Source organism: Aptenodytes patagonicus, chromosome 6, assembly GCF_965638725.1.
Source record: "Aptenodytes patagonicus chromosome 6, bAptPat1.pri.cur, whole genome shotgun sequence".
NCBI lineage: Eukaryota > Metazoa > Chordata > Aves > Sphenisciformes > Spheniscidae > Aptenodytes > Aptenodytes patagonicus.
The window spans coordinates 7,966,314-7,989,251 of NC_134954.1; the positions used below are offsets into that span (position 1 = coordinate 7,966,314).

The following is a 22,938-nucleotide window of genomic DNA, read 5'->3' on the forward strand; positions in this document are numbered from 1 at the left end:
CCACAGATGAGTTTTTTCTTAAAGAAAAAAAAAGAACCAACTGTAAGAACTCTAATAGATTCCTTGTAGACAAAGGCAAAAAAAAAAAAAAAAAAAAAAAGCATGGAAATGCTATTTTAGGGTCTCAAGGGATGTACGTGCAGAGAGTATACTCAGACAACATGCAGCTAAACTTCCCTTCTCTTTATTCTACTTTATTTTCCTCTCTTTTTGTTCTGTTTCAGCCCACAATATGGAAAGCTGTGCACTCCTGTTTGCCAATATTGTTGAATTGTAGCAAGTCTTTGCTGACTGCACAATTCTGGATCCTTTCCAACGCCTATCCAACTTTTACAAGCGCAGGAGAGGGCTTTCCACGTCACGAAGAAGCAAGACAGTAAATGCTTCAATTATTCTTTATTATGTGAATGAGAAAAGTAGACAGAGGTTTGCTGCATGGCTATGGGTGAAATTAAAAAATGTTATTTTCTCACATTTATATTGACATAAGAGTCTCATTTACTGAGAACCTCACTGTCATTTATCACCAATTTTTACTGAGCCAAAAAGGCGGGGGGGAAGTAAGGCAAAAACTGACCCAAGCGCATTATATACTCAAAAGTATTCTGCTGAAAACAAACCAGACCTTCAATGCTTAAGTTCGCTTTTTTTTTTTTAATTCTATCACTAGGCACTGAACTGTATTAATTGAAGCTTGTTTTGCTGCTTCAGATAAATAGACTTTTTGTATGAAATGTGCAAGTGAGGAGACCAAATTAATTCTAAGTCTACCAGAAATTAACAGAGAGATACTAAAATCAGCTAATTTGGAAAAAGAGAGAAAGCAAGTGTTTGAGGCAGATGGAAAAAAACTATCAGTCAATAATGCAGACAGAGGCAGGAGAAAATTAATCAGAAGACTGAATATATCAATCTCTGTAAATCAAGCCATTAAACAGGTTTAAAGAATCACTCTTTTCAAGTTCTTCCCATTGCAGTATCAGTGAGAAACAAATGAGGTTATTATGTTGGAAGCCAGCTGAAGGGTTGAAAGCAAGTAATTTTTTATAGTATCTGCCTTTGCCATGAACATCCCATACTTCTGAGCTAGATTTTTTGAGGACAAGTAAAATGCAGTTGTTCCAGAGAAGCTGGTGATGTTCACAAGGGCAGCCAAGCAGACCAGGAGTGCAAAGGAAGCAGCAGATGAACTGAACCTGCTTCAGTCAAATTGAAAGGAGCCATCAAATCTTATCTACATTGTTCACATGAAAAATCCTACTACTAACACTTATACTTTCTGGATGACTCAGTATTTTGGCATGGTCTCATTTCACATGCACTATACTTCACGTTTTCTCTATATGCTACGTATCTCTTTAGGACAGAATCTTTATTAAAAAGGCCTTTCAAAGCAGGAGCAACATGGGTCAAAGAGGGACCTGGACAGGCTGGATCGATGGGCCCAGGCCAACTGTATGAGGTTCAACAAGGCCAAGTGCCAGGTCCTGCACTTTGGCCACAACAACCCCATGCAGCACTACAGGCTTGGGGAAGAGTGGCTGGAAAGCTGCCCAGCAGAGAAGGACCTGGGGGTGTTGGTCGACAGACGGCTGAACATGAGCCGGCTGTGTGCCCAGGCGGCCAAGAAGGCCAATGGCATCCTGGCCTGTATCAGAAATAGTGTGGCCAGCAGGAGCAGGGAAGTGATCGTGCCCCTGTACTCGGCACTGGTGAGGCCGCACCTCGAATACTGTGTTCAGTTTTGGGCCACTCACTACAAGAAGGACGTCGAGGTGCTGGAGCATGTCCAGAGAAGGGCAACGAGGCTGGTGAGGGGTCTGGAGAACAAGTCTTATGAGGAGCGGCTGAGGGACCTGGGGTTGTTTAGCCTGCAGAAAAGGAGGCTGAGGGGAGACCTCATCGCTCTCTACAACTCCCTGAAAGGAGGTTGTAGCGAGGTGGGTGTTGGTCTCTTCTCCCAAGTAACAAGTGATAGGACGAGAGGAAATGGCCTCAAGTTGCGCCAGGGGAGGTTTAGATTGGATGTAAGGAAAAATGTCTTTACTGAAAGAGTGGTGAAACATTGGAACAGGCTGCCCAGGGAAGTGGTAGAGTCCCCATCCCTGGAGGTATTTAAAAGACGTGTAGATGAGGCACTTAGGGACATGGTTTAGTGGGCATGGTGGTGTTGGGTTGACGGTTGGACTCGATGATCTTAGAGGTCTTTTCCAACCTCAATGATTCTATGATTCTATGATTCTATGATAAATTATATCCAGACAATGGATAACACATCACAATGTAGTGTATCCAGTGGTACACATCACAAGTATGATTATCTCCCTGCCTTACATAACAGAATTTGAAATTATTTTGTGCAAATACACATTTAAATTACTATTTTTTTATCCACAGATCAAGCAAAGACCATGTATCATATTAAAACCTCTGTCACATTGTAAGTCAGTAGGTTCTATCACAAGATGACAGGTTTAAAGATCTTCGGGTGCAACTTAGTACCAGTATAGAAATTGTTTACACTAAAGATTCTGCCTTATGGCGTCTATATAACATCAAAGAGGAAAAGGCAACTCCAGGAATTCCACCACTGTTACACATAACATACACTACTTCAAAAAGTTTGCACACATAGTAGATTTGCTTTAGAGGCTATTGGAAATAAAGAAAGAATGATTTATAAACATGTGAAAGGCTGCTTACACTACCACTGGACATCTGTAGTGTTTCCTAGAAAGGCTACAGGAGAGGCTTGGACCTCAGCCAAATACCAGTTTCCCAGTGGCTTCAGCACAACAAAACCCCATTCAAACAAATTTCCAAGAACACCACGGAGACTCAGGACTAGTCCTTCATTCTTTCAGTTGATGCCATGAACAGCCTATGCTATGCTCTTAACCTCTGGGTATAAAAGGAAAGAGCCTTTTGAAAGTAATTTCTCTGCTCTGACACTCATGGAAGATTTGGGAGAAAAAGAGAGTGGAAGAATTATGCGAGAATGAAGCCTGCTCAAGGGCCACAGCGAGGTCTTGGTGGGATCCTGGTCTGTAAAACTCCATAATCTGACTGATGGACATACCGGGAGAGCCATGAGCAACTCTGTGGTAGCAGCCAGTGCTGCAGCCACTAAAGAGACCCCTTGACAGGCAGGTCTGACGCAGGATACAAGGTTCAGATTTAGGCCTGGCAAGTGCCAGGTTTAAAAGCTGAAGAGTTGGATTCCCTAGTAAGAACGAAAGGAAAAAAGAAAAAAAGCAAGACCCAGGATAAGACAAAGTCAGTTGCCTTTGCAAGTCTTTATTTTTTTCCTGAAAGCAGAAACTTCTGCTGGAGCACTTCTAAAGGATATTCCTGTCTCTCTGAACCATAGGAAGAACTGTAATTCTGTCACCTGTATGCCCAGGTCAAGCTTTAACCATATTTTTACTTAAATGTAATGTCATTTAAAAAAAGAAAAGGAGGAGAGACTAGGACAACAAAAGTGCAATTGTTAAATGCATATCCAATGCAAGAGGTACTTCTGTGAAACCACTCTGTGACAAGTTAGCTTGAAAAGGCTTTGGATAAAAAAATAAAACCAAATACATTTTTAGAAGGTACACTGCAATTAGAATTTCTATTTACATTTGCACCTGCTTCCACCTTTTGTTTTCCCTATATTACTGCTACATATAACTTTCTGCACAAACTTTTTATTAAAGTTTGTTGTATTGTACCATCTATTTCAATAACAATATTTTAAAAAAAATTTAAACTTTACAGTTTATGCTCATCATGTTTTAATATATAACCATGTTTGAGACAACTATAATGTAAAAATAATCTGACACCTCTTACTTCTTTGTAGTCTACTACTGTCTATGCCTTCATTAGAAGACAAGATGACAGACTATCGAAGTAGTCCAAACCAGAGAGAGGTTTTCACAATGACCAACAGCTTTTTGTATTAGACAGAAACCATAAAATACTTAACAGTTCATATCTTATATCTAGATCTAGTTCGACCACAAAAACTCCCACTTTTCTATCTTAAGATGTAAAGTTGTTACTGTTTAAGATGCAAAATAATATACATAAAAGATGAAAAAATGTTAGCGTATGCATCATAATAACGGATTTATAAATTAGACTTTACATTCCCATGTTCCGGGCTTCTGCTTGACTCAGATTTTCTTCAGGTCCAACGATTTTTATATTTCTGATAATGTTCTTGCCTTTTTCCCAGAATTTCTTGATGTGCTTTTCATGGTAAACCTCCTGTAATCATGTCAACATTGTTTATAGTGAATGAAAAGTACAAGTTGCCATGAAATCATAAACATAGTGTCCGAGAACACATTGTATTCTATCCTAAACAAACAGATAGCAAACAGTATTTGAAGATATTCCAGTATATTTGTCATTAAAATTAAGCTCTTCTGTCCAAAATTTTCGCAAAAGAATCCAGCACATCAGCAATATAAATCAAAGCTGTACCTCCAGACCAATGATGCAAGATTCACAGGCTGTTCATGCAGTATTTTTTCAGGATATTTATTTTACAATCTTCAAAACCCATCCTACAACCTCAGTGGCACACAGGAGTATTTTATGCCACTCCAGAATGGCTTTAGAGAGGGAGCTGCCACCTGTACCCAGGTGGACAATCACAGTCATTGTTTCTTTAAAATGTTGTCACAGTGATTGGTTCTACAATTTCTAATTACCCTACCTTTAATTTAAGAGATCTCAGCTGCATGTAATGCTTCCACCCAGTGCCCTCATTTGTAGCTTTTGCATATTACGGCTGACATTAAAATAATTAAAATACTGGTAGGGTTTTTCCCCCTCTATGATAAAAAAAGCTATTCAGTCTTTTATATTCATTTCAAATACCATATGACTTCTGGATGACACAATGAAACCTAGCATAGCCTACAATTCCTATGTGCATATCACATTTATACCTTTAAAAAACCCTTATAAAAGCACACTGGAGACTTTAAAGATAAGCTCTACTTCTATTACTCAGGCCTTTTGTGCTATGATATCAACAGTAATGCACGCCAAGTGAAAAAGGGCAGAATTTATTTTCCTCCCATTTCTCTTCCAGCCCAGGTTTTTTCCAAAAGACTTACACACGTCTGTCACCTCACTCATGAAAACAGCAGTACTGAAATCACTGGTGAAGTATCAGCAACACCAGATCATTAGGTAATTAGCAAAAAGCATTAAAAATTATTCAGAAAAACAACTTATCTGTCTGTACTGCCATTCAAAACATACCTGGACACACCAGTCTTTCCCATGGCACCCAGCAGGAGCACCAAGAGAAACATAAATGCACTGGGGTATCAAGAAGATGGAAAGCAAATCCAATGTTAACTATTGGATAATAGTTATTAATAACATGCTATAACTTTTGGTCAGTCCTGAAGTGGTCGGGCAGTTGGCCTAGATGATCGCTGTAGGTCCCTTCCAACTGGAACTATTCTACTCTTATTCTACTCTATTGTTTTATCTCAATCAGTACTTCCCCCAGAAGCATACACTTTAAAAGACAATCTTTTTCATTACTAAAAGAGAAAGAATCTAAGCAGTTTCTTTAAATAGACTTCAGCAAGCACTGCCACAATTTCATTTAATTTGTGTCTTTTTTCCACTTCTGCATATTAAATTCTGCAAGATTATCTCTTCCTATGCAGTTTAACTATGTACATATATAGAATCCATATACTCCCTCACACACTTTCATTCATACCATAATTTCCAAAATTGAAGCTTTGCACAATAGTAAGATCATACTTACATTATTATGAATGAAGATACCGAGTGCCTCCTTTGGGTAGTCCAGAGTCAACAGTCTGTCTAAAAATTTAGGTAGGAAAGGAGTGGGTTGTTCAATGAAAACACCAATTTTTACTCTTGGATATTCCTAAAAAAAATGATATTTTGACACAACCAATAAGACTTGCCTCCTTTCTAAGATTAGTTATATTAAAAAGCAGCTAATGTCATATTGTAGTAACTCAGGCCACACAGCTTTCAATCAATCAAAATGAACTAACTCAAAAATGCTATGCCCCGTTTATTTTCACTGACTTCGCTAAATAAGCAAAGATAGTGGATTTAATATTGCTAGAAAACTCTTTGAATACCAATAACAGAAACTGGAAGTGGAAAATAATGTATTACAGTTTTTTAAAATTCTTACTTTAAAAAAAAAATATTAAAACAGCAAAAAAAGTATTTAAGGAAATACACCTAGCACTGCATGGCAGATTCATTTTTTGAAAGTAACATACATATATATGTTAAGAAAAGAAACAAGAAAATATAGGGAAGACCATTTTTTTTTAAAAGTAGTTAAAGAATACATACCACAAAAGATCTTACTCATCTGTACTTTAAGCCAAAGACTGCAATACCCTTCCATGCACTTATATGCACTATTTCCCCCGACCATTAAAAGTGGGCTCTGCATTACTTTCCTACTCCCTGATTTTATCAAGACCTTTGATGAACTAACTAGAGCTCCTCCCCTTGCATCCAAGGATACTGAAGTTTTATCCACCTTATTTTAATGTGAAGTCACCTCTTTTGAACAGTGGTATTAATTCCTGGTTTGTATGTGCTTGATATAGAGATCATGACCACTAAAACTAACCTGGACAGAACTTTTGTGTATTCCTAAAATATATTATTACATTATGCGAGACAAAGAAATTTAACCTTCAAAGGCCTTGACTCCTACACAAAGAAATGCACTGATTAAACAAAAATTTTTTCTACCTCTAAAACAGACAGTATAAACATCTAACCCACTAGAAGGCTCGGAGAAAAACCTTATATGAGTAGAAAAGGCTGCAAGTTAGCTTTTCTTAAGCGAGCCAACACCACTTGAAAAGTGTCTGGATAAACCATCAGCGCATGTTGAGATTTCACAGTGTCGCTGTCTACATTGGAAATCCAGAAACATACTGGCAAGTGCACCAGATCGGAAACATTAGGCACCAATGTTTACCCTGACTACCTCCTATTCACAACTTCATCTGCAAACCTAATACATACTCATGCAGACATCCTAGTAACTTCAAAACAGCTGATGAAGACAAGTACACTGACGTGTCTTGAAAAAAGCAACTGTGGTATTCTCTGGCAACCACTCCACTGAGGCTGGTGTCATGGTAACTGGTACCGCTGATTGCGAGCAATGAGGAAAGCTTGCTAAACTGAACATGCCCATGTGCTACCAATAATAGAACCACTGCAATGATTTATTTTGCATATTTCTCTAATCCTAAGGCATTTTCCCCTTATTCTCCAGGACAAAGAGAAGCGGGTTCAGGCTGGATCTGCAAAGGTTATAGGGACAATCAGGAATTACTAACACTCCTTCAATACACTGAACTGTGAACCGCTTGGCTCCAGTGTCTACACTAAAACCTCAGGAGCGTGACCAAAGCAAAACAGTGTTTAAAAAATTAAGAATAAAAATTCCTGCAAACTGCATCTCCTCAAAGCAGAGAGTTCATTGATCTAGACCCTGGTTCACCATACTATAAAAAGTTGTCACTGCATAATCTGAATCTAGGTCAGAATGAACAACTTTTATTACCCAGCATTTTGAGTATATCAAGTCTGAAGTTTTGGTTCTTCCCAACTATGCCTCAGCAAAAACACTTCGGGAATACCCAGTCTGCACCGCGATGTTACATTTTCTCCGACAGATTTTCTCATTTTCACTAAGGCCATACATTAGCCTTTTAAAGCTTACTTTTTCACAACCAGTAGGTGAGCATATGACAATTTTTGGAAGAAATACAGGACAATGCTCTGTGTAGTCATACTGAGACAAAGTCCAGAAACCCTTGCCACAAGGCACCAGTGAAGTGAGAGGATGAGCGAGGTCATCCTTTCCAACCGCACCGGGAAGTCTCCATATCAGTAACAAACCTTAGGATTTAAGAAGTAGCTCTAGGGTGATTAAGTTTGTTGTCCAATTTAATTTAAGTTTTAGCAAAAAAAAAAAAAAAACTGAAGTAGCAAAAATTTACACTCATTGAGCCAAGGTGCATTCTTCAACTTATTTACCATTACCATGCTTTGACCTGGGCAGGTAGCTAATTTGGGGTTGGCAGGGGCTGCTGACATTAGCAGAGAAGAAAGCAGTTACTGAGTGTTTCTACACGTTAGCCGTGGTCAGAGCATGGGAGGTTCACAGGAGCAAGACAGGACAAGGACCGAGCAAAAGACTCGGCATTTGTCGCTCTCAGCTCCTTCACAGGTAACCCCAAAGCTCAGCTTTTCACAGGCCATGGTCCCAGCACCCACCCACACTGACCCTGGTAGTACTGAGGGCTCTTCTGTTCTTCCATCGCAGAACAACCCGCACAGCCCATGGCAGTGCTTCCACCCACCTCTGCCTTGCATATACCTACCCCTGACCTTCACAGAAAGAATGATATCCTTGTGCCCATGATGGAAAGCAGCATTATTTCAGCTCTTTGTTCTATGCTGGAGCTTATCTGTTTTGTACTGCTAAAGCTAAGGTCTGTAGGTAAGCCCAGCCCAAAACCTTGAAACCACAACACCTAAGCATATCGAGTCAAGGACCCATTCATGCCAGAATTCATCTACAGGAACTCAAAGCCCAAAACATAGTTGGTATCAACAAATCTGATTCTCTACTTGCTTATGAGAAGAACAAGCAAAATCCTCAGAAGGTATGAATGCATCAATGCAGAAAGTTAAATAAAACAATATGGGAAAAATTATTAGAGGCACAGAGTTGGCATTGCTCTTTTCACTGAAGATTTCTCGTTAAGTAGCAACCGGCCAGGCCAGCACAGAAAGCACATTCAGAAAATGAAATAGTGCTTGTACTCAGAAATGCCTCAAGTAAACACTTCCACTGAGGCCGAGGAAAAGTCTTGTTATTTCTGCTGGCAGAGTGAGGTATGAAGTCCAAAGAATGGATTACAGTAAGGAAAACACGTTCCAAGTAGATGTACATAAACTATAGGAAGGGTGGACTGTCTGGTGGGTGAGGAATTGGTTAGATGGTCGCATCCAGAGGGCAGTGGTCAACGGCTCAATGTTCAGATGGAGATTGGTGACGAGTGGCATCCTGCAGGGGTCCATATTGGGACCGGTACTGTTTAGTATCTTCATCTATGACATAGACAGTGGGATCGAGTGCACCCTCAGCAAGTTTGCAGATGACACCAAGCTGAGTGGTGTGGTCGACACACCAGAGGGACGGGATGCCATCCAGAGGGACCTGGACAAGCTCGAGAAGTGGGCCTGTGTGAACATCATGAGGGTCAACAAGGCCAAGTGCAGGGTCCTGCACCTGGGTCGGGGCAACCCCCGGTATCAATACAGGTTGGGGGATGAAGGGATTGAGAGCAGCCCTGCCGAGAAGGACTTGGGGGTACTGGTGGATGAAAAGCTGGACATGAGCCAGCAACGTGCGCTCGCAACCCAGAAGGCCAACCCTATCCTGGGCTGCATCAAAAGCAGCGTGGCCAGCAGGTCGAGGGAGGGGATTCTGCCCCTCTACTCCGCTCTGGTGAGACCCCACCTGCAGTACTGCGCCCAGTTCTGGAGCCCTCACCGTAAGAAAGACACGGACCTGTTGGAGCGGGTCCAGAGGAGGGCCACAAAAATGATCAGGGGGATGGAACACCTCTCCTGTGAAGAAAGGCTGAGAGAGTTGGGGTTGTTCAGCCTGGAGAAGAGAAGGCTTTGGGGAGACCTTATTGCAGCCTATCAGTACTTGAAGGGGGCTTATAAAAAAGATGGTGGCAAACTTTTTAGCGGGGCCTGTTGCGACAGGACAAGGGGGAAAGGCTTTAAACTAAAGGGGGGTAGATTCAGGCTAGATATAAGGAAGACATTTGTTATGCTGAGGGTGGTGACACACTAGCACAGGTTGCCCAGAGAGGTGGTGGATGCCCCATCCCTGGAAACATTCCAGGTCAGGTTGGACGGGGCTCTGAGCAAGTTGAAGATGTCCCTGCCCACGGCAGGGGGTTGGGCTAGATGACCTTTAGAGGTCCCTTCCAACCCAAACTATTCTATGATTCTATACATCATTGCAAGTTACTCCCCATTACTGGCTTTAAGATTTAACTGCTCCCCAACCATGCTTTAATTGCCAACACCATTATGAAAAAAACTTAGACAACTTATTTTCCTCAGTTAAACTTTAGTGTTTGCACTCTCAACATATTTCAGTAGAACACCATTCTAATGTTGTATTTTCAAAGCAAAATTAAAATGAAAAAAGATATAAAAAGAATCTGAAAGTTACTACAATTCCAGCAATAACTTTTTAAATTTATATTCCAGTCCATAAACTGCTTATTGTCCAGAAATTCTTTCACTTTGTCCTTTCATTACAAAGATAACAAGCCACTACTTCTTTCACGCTATCCTCAACATGACCCTCTAAGACCTGTTCTCATTCAAATCTTCAATACAGAGCAGAAACGAAACAGCTGCTGGAAACAGCCTGTTAAGAATAATCAGAATGTTCTCTTAAGTACAAGACTTACATTTCCACATGGTAGATCTTAGTATTTACTCTGCCTAAAATTTACTGAGTACAAGCTGAAATATTCATAAAGACACTAAAGACGCCATGCTTGGAGACAAAGAGCCAAATTAAGTTCCCAAATATGTGATATACATAAACATGCATGTGTACATGTATGTTTGCCCTACGAGAATTCTGAAGACTGAACTGATATCCAATCTCAGTTACATCAGATTTATTCTACAGATACACATTTGCATATACAATACAGATATCTCTATCACCCTTTACAAGGTGAAGCAGTTTTGACTATTTCTGTGTATCTCTCAGAAAATAGTAACTGTTAACCATGTTACAGTTAACTGTTAACCTCTATTTGTAACAGAAATCACTGAACGGATGCATATGCAAGTTTTTTGTAGGTCTGCAGTTAAAAATCTGAAATATCTAAAGAGTTTTTCTACCTCCCAAAAATTCTCATTATTCACTTGAATCTTGCATGATTTAAAAATAATTCATTCACCCTCAGTGAACAGAGGTAAGGGTCTGGAGGGCTTTTGGGGATGGGATCATCTTCAGTAATACTGGGGAAACCTATATTAAAATGCATGCATAAAAACATTTCTAGAAGTATTGATATTTCCAGTAAATTAAAATTCCATCTTTACAGTTTCATATACCAGAAAAAAATATCCTGAGGTGTCTACAGAACATAATATTGCATACCAAAGCCGCTTTGCCTCAGAAATCACTATACACCTATCAAATGCATTCAAAAGGGTTTTGTTCTTGTGAAAAGTACTCTTACCGTTACTGTTGACAGGTCTAGTAAGTCTAAATCACAAATACTGCAACCAGTTTCCCGTGTCCAAGCATTGGGGATATAGTTTCCCAAATAATTCAAGTGAATCTGGTAAATAAGTGAACAATTCAGATTAACGAAACACGCATGCACATGGTGATTTGTACCTTTTAAAGAATTCAGGCTTAGTCGTTGAATCCCTTATACCTAAAGGCAATTGACTGACTGGTTTTCTTTATTTAACATTAAAAAAACCACAAAACCAAACATAAAAAAAACAGCTGGTAAAAGCTTTTTCTTCTTTTCATTTACAAACCAGAGATGATATTCTCCTAGCATCTACATTTATTGCTTCAGTTAAACCAGAAAGTTGTTGCAAGCGTAACAACTACCAACTAAATGCTTGCATGACTTCCAAGACACAGACTATAGATCATTCAGCTCTCAAAAGCTGCTAGGTGTGATTTAAAGTAAAAAAACAAAACAAAAAAATTATTATAGTTTAATTCTCTTCCCAAATCTGAGAATCACCAACACTTTACACAAAACACAAGGAGTGACCATATGAAAAACACATAGAAAATGTAGAAGATACATCATCTGGGCACCTATTTTTGACAATCTATGCCAAGATTCAGAAGCCAGCCAGCGGAATACGTTTTAAAGCAGCATCTAGCTTCTTAACACATTTTGAATTGGCACTGAACAAAATATGTACTTTTTCTGTCGATGGGCTGCCTGGGCTGCCCTGTCCTCCTGGAGTCCACAGGAAGTTTGTGCAGAACTTCACTCTTCTCTACTGCCATTTGCAACGGTTAAGGGATCTCTTATGCCGAGGAAAGTCTGCCTGAGTGAAGGCTGCTATTCATTCCTGCTTTACTACCCTCATCAAAAACCAGAAAGATAGAATACAATTTTGCATAGAAAACACACTCCAGCCCAATACTCAATCTCCATTTTATCAGATTTTGGGCATTTATTTATGCATATTGAAAATCATTCTAGACAGATTATAAATAGAATTGCTTGAACTTAATTTCAGAGATGTACAATAAAGTCTACAAAAATGAATATTTCACAAGCCATTGCAGTTGAGAAAAAAAAAAAATTACATGTTAGGATGTCAGGATAATTTAGTATCCATTTCAAAGAAGTGTCTCTGACCAATGCTATTTACTAATCTGTAAACTGAAGACATTAAATACAAAACAGAACATTCTTATAAACAAAAAACTTTTTACTATTTGGAGTTAATTCTGGGAATTAGTAAATAAACTACCATGAAAGTAACTAGTGAAAACTTTTTCCCATCCCATTACATTATTGCCCTCTTTTATTCTATGTTTAAAACAGAAGAATCTAATCACACTGACAAAGTGATATACAGCAAGAGTTTCCTCTCTGTTTTCAGAGCTACATCACTACATGCAGAGACTGAGTTTTGTTTAATGTAGCATAACTTGTGGATTAGTATAAAGAGTTCCAACATAAAACTGCTTGCCCAACTGTAAAATACAGTACCTTTCTTTTCATTGGCCAAGTGCCAGCAAAGCCAGCGATGATAGATAACTTGAGGATTTAATTGAGGCAAAAATAACTGTAGCAACATGGAAGAAAATGGTCATATATTTCACCACTACTGAGTAGTGAACAAGCCAAACAGATAATGGCATCATTCTATTCACTAATTCCAAAGATGAAATACGGTGCAAAAACTAAGAAGCAGCAGTCATTGGGATATTAATGAGTTTCAAGCTTTATTTCATTCTCCTGGGAGGCATTTTTCTGAAAATAAGAAGCTACAGTAAGGAACGTGTATTCAGAACAACTTAGAAAGTAGCCGTGCCCAATCCTTCAGCCAACAGAGGCTCTTAGAAATGATACACCTTTACGCTTCTTTGCCATGTAACAAAAAACCAAAAACAAAACCAAAAAACCCAACTGCCATATGACCAAAATGTAGTCATTTCTCCCAGAGAAAACTGTGCCAGGTCCTCTGGACCACTGAATCCTTACACATGGACAGAAGCTGCCGAAACAGCTATTTCACAGGGCAGACAATGCTCTACCATGAACCCAGAGATCATGAGCCATGAGTACATTGCAGGCAGTGATCAACGACACTGAAGATGCAACAAAAAAAGCCAGCTGTGTGTGCATATATACACACAAATATATATTTTTTTTGCCTATATACAGTATATTTTTTAATGTATGTGTATACAAACACACACCAAGGTCTGCAGTAGGATCAGATGTGTTACTGTTTTGTACCCCAGCCTGTGACTCTTGGTTAGATTTTTCTCCCCCTGAAAACCTATTCTTCTGATTACATTTAATAACCAGATAGACATTCTTCACTAGCTTCAAGAATTGTTTCGTAATAGTGAACAAATTAACATAAGCTTACTCGCTTCTAATATCCCATGCCACAATGAATTTGGGAGCAGAATGAGTTCTTTCAGCAGCAATATCAAGTTACAGTGATACCAGAATAACATGATGGAGAGAACTATTAGGATGGGGTTGTTTATCCTTGCAATTCTTATTAACGTTAAATGGAAATGAGCAGTGGTGTGCTATGACTGTTTCAGACTCTTCCACTGTTGTTTTTGCCTCTATTAAAATTGCCATCTTTGCACAAAAATAAAAACAGTCACTCACTTTAGTTGGACCATTTCCATGAACGGTGATCGGTAATGTGTCGTACACTGAATTCCTTGCTCTTACTTTTCCTTCTTCAAATTTCAAAAGGACTTCATCTGAAAATCAAAGATCGTACAGTAGTAACAGTTTATAAATAAAAGCTAAAACTTCAGAGTTCTTGCTGATACAATATACCCTGCTGTTGTTATCATTGTCAATGTTACTTATTTGGAAGCTTTTGTTCATTTTTTTTTAACTAGACCTTGAATTCTAAGCTCCTTATGCTAAATAAGGTTACATCAAACTTCAGCATTTGCCATCAGCAGCCTTCAGTATTTGAATAAAACCTGCTTTGAAAATAAAACTAATTTTGTGCAAATGCTATTTATAGAGAAATCAGTTATTTCAGATATGATCTCATTATAAACAGCTGTTCATTATTGGAGGTTAAAAGTAAGAAAGGAAGTTTGCACAGATGCCATTTTTCAATTTAAATTCATAACAATTAAATAAAGGAAATTCCACATTATTCCCAATTCCATTTCATTACGTATAGCCATTTCCTTAAGAACATCTAAAATGCAATTTTTATTACCAGTCTTACTCCTGTAACTAAGTTTGTAAAAGGCAGATGGAAAAATGGTTCTTAACTTTGTATTTATTGCTAACTTCATTTATTGAAAACTATTTTTTCTATTTTAAATCAAATATTTTATCAATGGCAGAAATCAATTAGCATTAAACCCAAGACACCTGTAACTAATCTGGTAATCAGGTTTACCCATCCAAATATTTCTTTAAAACACACATATGTTTAGGGAATGATATTCATGGTTAAGCAAAAAAAGTGTTAATAACAGTTAATAGAACACACAACAGGCAAATCATACACTTACCAACAGCTCCATTTAGGGTCTGGAAAATTTTACATTTGTGGTCCAAAGTAATGTTAATGTGTTCCTGAAATAGAAGTAGCAAAGATGTTGAGGCATTCTAAAAGCCGATGTTTTCATGATAATGTTACAGTTATACTGCAGTGGCAGCAAGTAATCAGGCAAAACTACTCTACATGTTCCGCTCTTAGATATAATTCTCAATTTTATACTGTTAAGTTTTTCTATATTCCTGAGTTGTGCAACTGTATACCAATCAGTTTTATATATGCAAAAACTATCTAAACTTGAAGGATAAAGGTCATAACTCTCCAAAGAAACTTCAATTTGGCAGTATAAGCCAAAGAAAATGTGTCTTACCTTAAAAAAAAAATTAATAAGTCTTGGCCAAGCAACCAAACATACTGTGTTTCACAGTCTCAAAAATATAAAAGCCCAATCTAAGTATCATGTCAGAATAGAAAACACCACTGGTTTTAAAACATGTTCCTAATATTGTATTACTAATCCTACTTAGATTCTTTTTTAAAGTACCTTGTTTTGAAGTTTTAACATGTTGCTCAAAGTATGTAACCTTTAAAACACACTTAAAAACCCTTATACAGATAACATACTCTGTTTTGGTCTTCCAAGATTTTGTTACGTATTCTACAGCATTGGACATCACCGTACAGACAATTAGTGCTAATGTATAGTACAGTATATAGTACAGCAATGTGCGCTCGCAGCCCAGAAGGCCAACCCTATCCTGGGCTGCATCACCAGCAGCATGGCCAGCAGGTCGAGGGAGGGGATTCTGCCCCTCTACTCTGCTCTGGTGAGACCCCACCTGGAGTACTGCGCCCAGTTCTGGAGCCCTCAGCATAAGAAGAACACGGACCTGTTGGAGCGGGTCCAGAGGAGGGCCACAAAAATGATCAGAGGGATGGAACACCTCTCCTGTGAAGAAAGGCTGAGAGAGTTGGGGTTGCTCAGCCTAGAGAAGAGAAGGCTCCAGGGAGACCTTATTGCAGCCTACCAGTACTTAAAGGGGGCTTATAAAAAAAGATGGCGGCAAACTTTTTAGCGGGGCCTGTTGCGACAGGACAAGGGGGAATGGCTTTAAACTAAAGGATTCAGACTAGATATAAGGAAGAAATGTTTTATGCTGAGGGTGGTGAAACACTGGCAGAGGTTGCCCAGAGAGGTGGTGGATGCCCCATCCCTGGCAACATTCAAGGTCAGGTTGGACGGGGCTCTGAGCAACCTGATCTAGTTGAAGATGTCCCTGCCCACGGCAGGGGGGTTGGACTAGGTGACCTTTAGAGGTCCCTTCCAACCCAAACTATTCTATGATTCTATGATCCCAAGCTAAGCACCATGGAGGCATTTTGAATCACAGTGCAGTAGTGCACTGTGCAGAGGTACACATTTTTTGTCTAGAAGACAGTCTGTTTAGACAGCTAATTATATTACTTCTGACTTTGGTGCAGAGTCAGCTTTAATGTCTCTACACCCTGTCCTTTCAAGTGCTATCTAGCATCTGACTTAACTTGCATAAAATTAATTCAAACATGAAGGGCTGGAAGAAGTGTCCAATGAGGAGTGGCTAAGGACTTTGGGCTTGTCTAGTTTGGTGCAAAGGAGGCTGAGGGACGACCTCATTGCTCTCTACAGCTTCCTGAGGAGGGGAGGTGGAGAGGGAGGTGCTAATCTCTTTTCCCTGGGATCCAGTGATAGGATGTGTGGGAATGGTTCAATTCTGCGCCAGGGAAGATTTAGACTGGACATTAGGAAGCATTTCTTTACCGAGAGGGTGGTCAAACACTGGAAGAGGCTTCCTAGAGAGGTGGTCGATGCCCCAAGCCTGTCAGTGTTTTAAGAGGCATTTGGACAACACCCTTAATAACATGTTTTAACTTTTGGTCAGCCCCGTATTGGTCAGGCAGTTGAACTGCCTAGATGATCCTTGTAGGTCCCTTTCAACTGAAATATTCTATTCTATTCTATTTCTGTACCTGTATCTAAACATGCCTGATGTTTCAGGCATCACTTAATAGAAAAACATGTATGTATTTCAGAAACTTCACATCTGCCTTAAGTATACAAATGCTCAAAATCAACCTCAAAATTCTGCAATATCAGCTTCTAGAAGTCTTTTTGCATCAATACATTGTTAACTTTCCTTAGTCCTCTTTTTCCAGCATCAGGGCCCATGCCTCTGACATCTATCATGCTTTACTGCTGCTACTCAGCAGAGAACTTTGTTAAGCTAGGGCACGGCGAGGTCTTCATCAAAAATTTACGATGCAGCTTTATTGAACGTATCTGCACAAAAAGCTGAAGAGTGAAAGAGAGCTGCAGGCAGGATCTGAAATGGCAGCAAGCCAAAATATAAAACACTGGATCAGCAAGTAGTTCAGTGACACCCTGGAAAAATGCCACATTCTCTGGCCGTCAAACTGCCAAATACATGGGACCCTCATTGAGATGAATGTGTCCAATCATATACCTCAGAGCTATTATTCCTAACAACGAAGTACAAACTGCCTGGATCTGCAGACAGCCTGAAATAATATATTAAGTCATGACCCTTTGGAAGCCTGTTCATCACTCCAACAGTAGGAACCTCCAGAGAACAAACACAACCATCAACATGGCACTCAGGAATAAAGAGACAGCATTCCTTTTATTTTTATCTCCTGATGTTTTATGAGGAGCAGCATGTTATTTCAAGCATAAAGAAATGAGAAAGCCAGTCACTACCTACCCTTGCCAATGGGTCAACATAGATTTTGGTGTAAAAGAGCTGGTCATCATCATTATCCTGCAGATTCCATTGCTGCACAATACGGTTTATATATGGAGCATAACCAATAAATCCTGCAATATCACACACACGTAAGTTATTTCCATAAAAAGCACTACTCTGCCAATGCTGTCCGCCACTCAGGGACTTCATTCTGACTCTTTGGTGCCAGCAAAGGAAAAGTATGAAATTCATACAACTTGGCTCAAAATCCAGTTTTCTTCCTGTGATATGTACCAGTTCTGTTTTAAAGAATTCATAATTAAGGAATGTTTTTATACTAATGCTATTTTAGGGGAAAAAGTAGGAAACAGATGTGTTTAGGATGGTCCTGAGAACTCCAAAGCGTGAGATTAGACTACTACTGTTCCCAAGAAGGCCATCTGTGGAAAAAGTTTCATTTTCATCAGTCACTTCTTGCTGGCAGAGAAGCCTGAATCTAATACTGCCAGAACTACAAAGAGAACTCAACTCAAAACCAATATACATTATGTTTAAGCCAAAACAAAAAAAGATAGGGCAGATAGGTGAGGTAAAGAAGGGAGGGAAAGGAACAGGGACACTCCCAGATCTACATGCTGCCCAGGACCATGTACCTAGGAGAAGTGACATACTGTGCTCTGTAGCAGTTAATACATGCACTGATACTGATATTGTTTAATCAACTGCAAAATTATTACGAAAACTGGCATTTAAAGGAAGACTCCAGAATTAACACGTCATTGAGATTAACAGGAGTAACTCGCACTTCTCTTGGAATGAACTGCCTAGGCCATGCTGACGGGCCAGGCAGAGCTACCAGCACATCTACACTGTATGCACAGATCCCCAAGAACATCGTAGCCAAGTCAGGAAATTCTGTGACCATAAATAGCATATACTGCTTTCACTGGGCTTATACACTAGATTGCTTCTGAAGTAGATTCAATCGGTGGCAATTGGGTCATCCCTGCACAGCATTTTGTTGCAAGGCACAGTTGCTTGCTAGGTTGTTACTTTATTTACCTGCTTTTTACAAGTTATTGCCAACAAATACTATGTAAGTTTGAATGGAAACTATTCCTGAGCACAGAAGAGGAGCTATTCAAGTGGGGAGGGAGAAGGGAAAAGGAGTACAGCAAATCCAGTCCTCGATTTTATACTTGGGGAATTCAGGAACAGTTCCACATACAAATACATAGAACAGGTAACAGAAGTGAGTCACGTTCAAGTTCAAGAGTTTACTGTGTTCAAGAATCACACTTGCCTCCCGAGTTCAGGAATCGTTTTCCACTCCGGACGACAGGATACTTGTCAGCTAGCCTTTTATCAGGCCAAATTAGTCCATCTGCTGCAAATACCACTTTATGATTAGTTTCCCGAAATTTCTTTAGCAGTTCTTCAGGGCCCCCCGCAAAGATAACATCATAGCTGAAAATAAAGAAAAGACATCTGTTAGATGAGTTTAATTTTAATGTCTCTGTGTTCAAAACAACAAGTGGTTGGACTATTCAAATTTTAAAAATCATAGACAGTCCTTTTATTCTGAAAAAGGACTCATTAAATCATGTTTTACCACCATGTAAAAGTCTTATACACTTCTAGGAGAAAAACTTCAGTCAATACTATTTATCCAATACAGTTTCCCCTTCTATTTACATTCATTTTTTTTTAACCTTCCACATTTTGGACATTCTTTTTCCTTCAGATTTTGTCTACCCGAAAATTGATTTTCACATTTCATGTATTTTGAGTAAAAAATATATTTTCCCCTTTAGAAAACTGTTTATGTGTTTAAGAACCAAAAACAAAACAAAAAAAAATTCAGAACTTAACAGATGAAACAGAGTAGGACTGAAAGATGATTTAGGTGGCTCTCACTTTGAAACTCTAGATGATTTTGTCCCAAAACACAACGGCACTGACTTCCTTCTGAAAAGTCTTATCAAGGATGTACTTAGATATTTCTCAAAAAGTCTAGTTGCCCATAAACTTAAACTGTGTTGAATCCTGACAATATATAGATTTCTCCTTCAACCTCTTTAATGTGCTGAAGACTTCAGAAGGCTCTAAACTTCACAATATCTATTTATGAAAAACTTCACCTGCCTTTATGTGTTCATCAGATTTGACTCCCAACTCCTATTGAGGACAAAGACCTAAAGGTGGAGGGCTCATCTCTAAAAACAGCAGTTACCCACAGCTGAAGGTCAGCACTACCCCAAAACAGAAAGAAATATGCACAGGTTTTGCAAAGGTCATGTTAGGATGTGGTACCACAAGCCTAGTGGTTTCTTGTTGTTGAACCATATTTAAATCAATGCCTCTGAGAAAAAACAAACACCAAACCAAAACCTCAAAATATGGATAAATGATTAAATTATTCAGAGTATAAGGTTCCTTTGTTCGTACTTGAGATCTACATACAAAAGCATTAATGTGCAAACCACTTCAAGGTTCATTTTACACAGCGTGAAACCGTGACACAGTAATATTGGAATCATGTCATAGATTAGTCTCTGGCTGAAAAAGCAGAATGTTTGGATTTAATGGCAGCATCTCAGCCTCACAGCTTCCTCATCCGAATGCAGGTATATTCTTATTCCACACATCTACCTCAGTAACTGAAAATCATCAGCCCTGATATAGGGCAAACGAATGGTACAGCTACCAAAAATCAAAAGGTCAAACCTTGACCAAGATTTTGTTCTTGCAAAGTCTTTTAGCCGGGCTAAGAAGGACAGCAGTACCCCCACCTGCAGTACACAGAACTTTTTGCATTGCAACGTATTACTCAGCAATAGTGCCAACAGATCAATCATTACTGACTTCTGGTACTTCTTTATTACAGTTCTGAAATTATTTTAAACGTCCTTTCTTCAAAGGGGATTTCATGCAATTGGCCTGAGAGAACTGAACAACAGCTGGCTTACAAATGCAAAAGAGAAGATTTCCACCGCAGAGCATAGTATGAACCCTGGCGAGGAAGTGTGTTATGTAGTCTATATAAAGTAAGTGGGTTTCCGAAAACTCTCACTGTTTTGTTTTTCTGTAACTTTGGCAGAACAATGTATGAAAAAAAAATATTGTACATTTTGGACCTTCCCCAGTTTTGCAAAAACTGCCTGCTTCTGCCCAAATATACAGGAATACACTTCCCTCCCTTTTCCATTCAATTGGTGTAGCCCGATTCAAAGCCAGAATGAGCCTGAACAAGAAGCAAGAAACAGGAGACAAGTTGAAGACAGACAAAAACAGGGATTTGTCTGAGTCTTTAACTTAATAGCTTATGGCAGGCTGTGCTTCTCCTCTTTGATCAGGTTAGTGCTGCTGCTGCAATGACTTACAGCTGCAGGAAAGAACCAAACACCCCTGGAATATTGCTTCCAAGGACTGTCATTCTGGAAAAGAAAGCCAAAGTTGAGCAACGTGCTGGGCTAGCCACAGGCTCTGCTTGTGAAAGGAATACGCTACTTAATACAGCACAGTTTATAATACAAAGCACAGTACAGAGCTGCTAAATTGCATTACCAATTATTGTGAACTTTACACGCTAATGGATATTATGCAGGAGTATGAATCCTGTATGAATCGACCTCCGTTTTCCAATAATTTTCATGGCCCTTTGTTTTGTCAAGAGGTGACTTACTGCCACCACACCTCCTCCCGAGCAGGACCTCCACCAGCCTTCCGCCCCTCGCTGCCAGTCTCCCCATCAGCTGCTTTGAGGCTCCTGCTTTTCTCTCCAGGCAACACGAAAACTTCTAGAGTCAAACTAAAACCTGTAAATCCATCATTTGCCTTGCTTATCTGCTATGTCAGATTATGTTCAGTCTATCTAGCATTCCACTCCTACTGTAAGGGAGGATTCACCTCAGGTCTACACCACTAAGACCGTCACAAAATGGGTCCCAGGACTATCCTTGACAGTTCATACTGTTATTATGGGTGATGCACATGGCTTACTTTAAACAGGGCTTCAAAATTTGACAGGGGAGAAAAAGTGTGGATATATCCAGGAAAAAGCAGGCTGCCTTGGCAAGCTGGAAAAGCTCAGATACTCTTTTATTTATTCTTTATAAATCCTTCCGATTAAGCAGAAAGCAAGGGGGGGGGGGGGGGGGGAGGGGAACCAACAACCCACAAAACCACACCACACGAAACTTCCACAACTCCAATCCCATTTCCTGAAGCTCCCAGATGGCAGATGCTTGGGGCTGGAATCCACCCATCCCTCCTCCTCTTTTGCAGCAGCAAAGCACCCTGGCTACGTATCCAGCGCGCCCAGCAACACCGGGAAACAGCAATGGTGGCTGGGATCCTCTAGAACTGAACATGCAACTTTTGCATCCACATCTTTTATAACAAGGACACGTTGCTATTGGAGCTGCAGGTTAGGAGCTCAAAATACAAACAAGAGAGGGCTTACTAGTAACCAGCAATTCCGGTCCCGTATTTCATCCTATTTAACTGGACTGTTCAGCTGCACAGCCATTTTGTCATTTACACTGTATCCCCATCACGATCACACTTTAACCATTTTGAGATATGTAAAAAATGTAATTATCCTCCACTTTCTGACAAATATTTAAAACAAAACAAAAAACCTGAGAGGCTTCAAAAGTCTTCCACGATACAAATAGATGGCTGTGGGAGTTCTGAATGAACAATCACAGCATCAACCATTTCATCCACTCTATGCTGGCCGTTAGCCAGTTCAATCTGAAATGGTCCAAAGTAAACCAGAGGTTAGTTCTCACAAAAGCAAGCCTAATTTAAATAGCATTCCATCTGCAGGCAAAGCATTTTGCTATCTGCACCTAGAAACAAGCTGTTCACAGAAGAAGTTCAAACTATTTCGAGAATTGTGAGCCATATAAAAAAAACTGCTCAAAAAAAAAGGAAAAAGGCAAAAAGCTAAGTTTAAGTAAACAGTTCACTAGAAATTACTTGCCTAGTTACAGTAAGTAAACCAGACATTTCCTTCCCCCCCTCCAAGATTAATATTCCAAATGCTTCACAATAAATATAATGAAAAACACTTGAAAAAGAAAGGAAGTTCACTATATTTGTCTTTTCCAAACTTACTGCTACATTAATTAACATTTCAATTGCAAACCAGGATTCCTGGAAAAGAAAAAGCTCATTAGAATTAAAACATAATGCTAGAATCAGCAAACTTTTTTTTTTCTCCTATTTGGAATCAGTTCCGCTGGCTTTAAATCAATATGTACTTGGGATTATGGACCTCAAGAACTTCGGAGGTCTTAAATCCTGTGATTTTTCATGGCAAGAAAGATTATGGCAT

The 22,938-nt window shown here is 39.4% G+C and overlaps 1 protein-coding gene across 3 annotated transcripts in view; it reads right to left on the reverse strand.

The window, feature by feature from the left end:
* PLOD2 (procollagen-lysine,2-oxoglutarate 5-dioxygenase 2) overlaps positions 1-22,938 on the reverse strand; it is a 77,569-nt gene that overhangs the window by 15,453 nt on the left and 39,178 nt on the right. For all 3 annotated transcript variants that reach the window (XM_076341012.1, XM_076341011.1, XM_076341010.1), the window contains exons 4-10: positions 18,898-19,061; positions 17,613-17,725; positions 14,867-14,930; positions 13,989-14,086; positions 11,331-11,432; positions 5,789-5,914; positions 4,136-4,257 (exon numbers count right to left, since the gene is read on the reverse strand). In XM_076341012.1, coding sequence (XP_076197127.1) covers positions 4,136-4,257; positions 5,789-5,914; positions 11,331-11,432; positions 13,989-14,086; positions 14,867-14,930; positions 17,613-17,725; positions 18,898-19,061 — 789 coding nt within the window. The remainder of the gene's footprint in view (positions 1-4,135; positions 4,258-5,788; positions 5,915-11,330; positions 11,433-13,988; positions 14,087-14,866; positions 14,931-17,612; positions 17,726-18,897; positions 19,062-22,938) is intronic.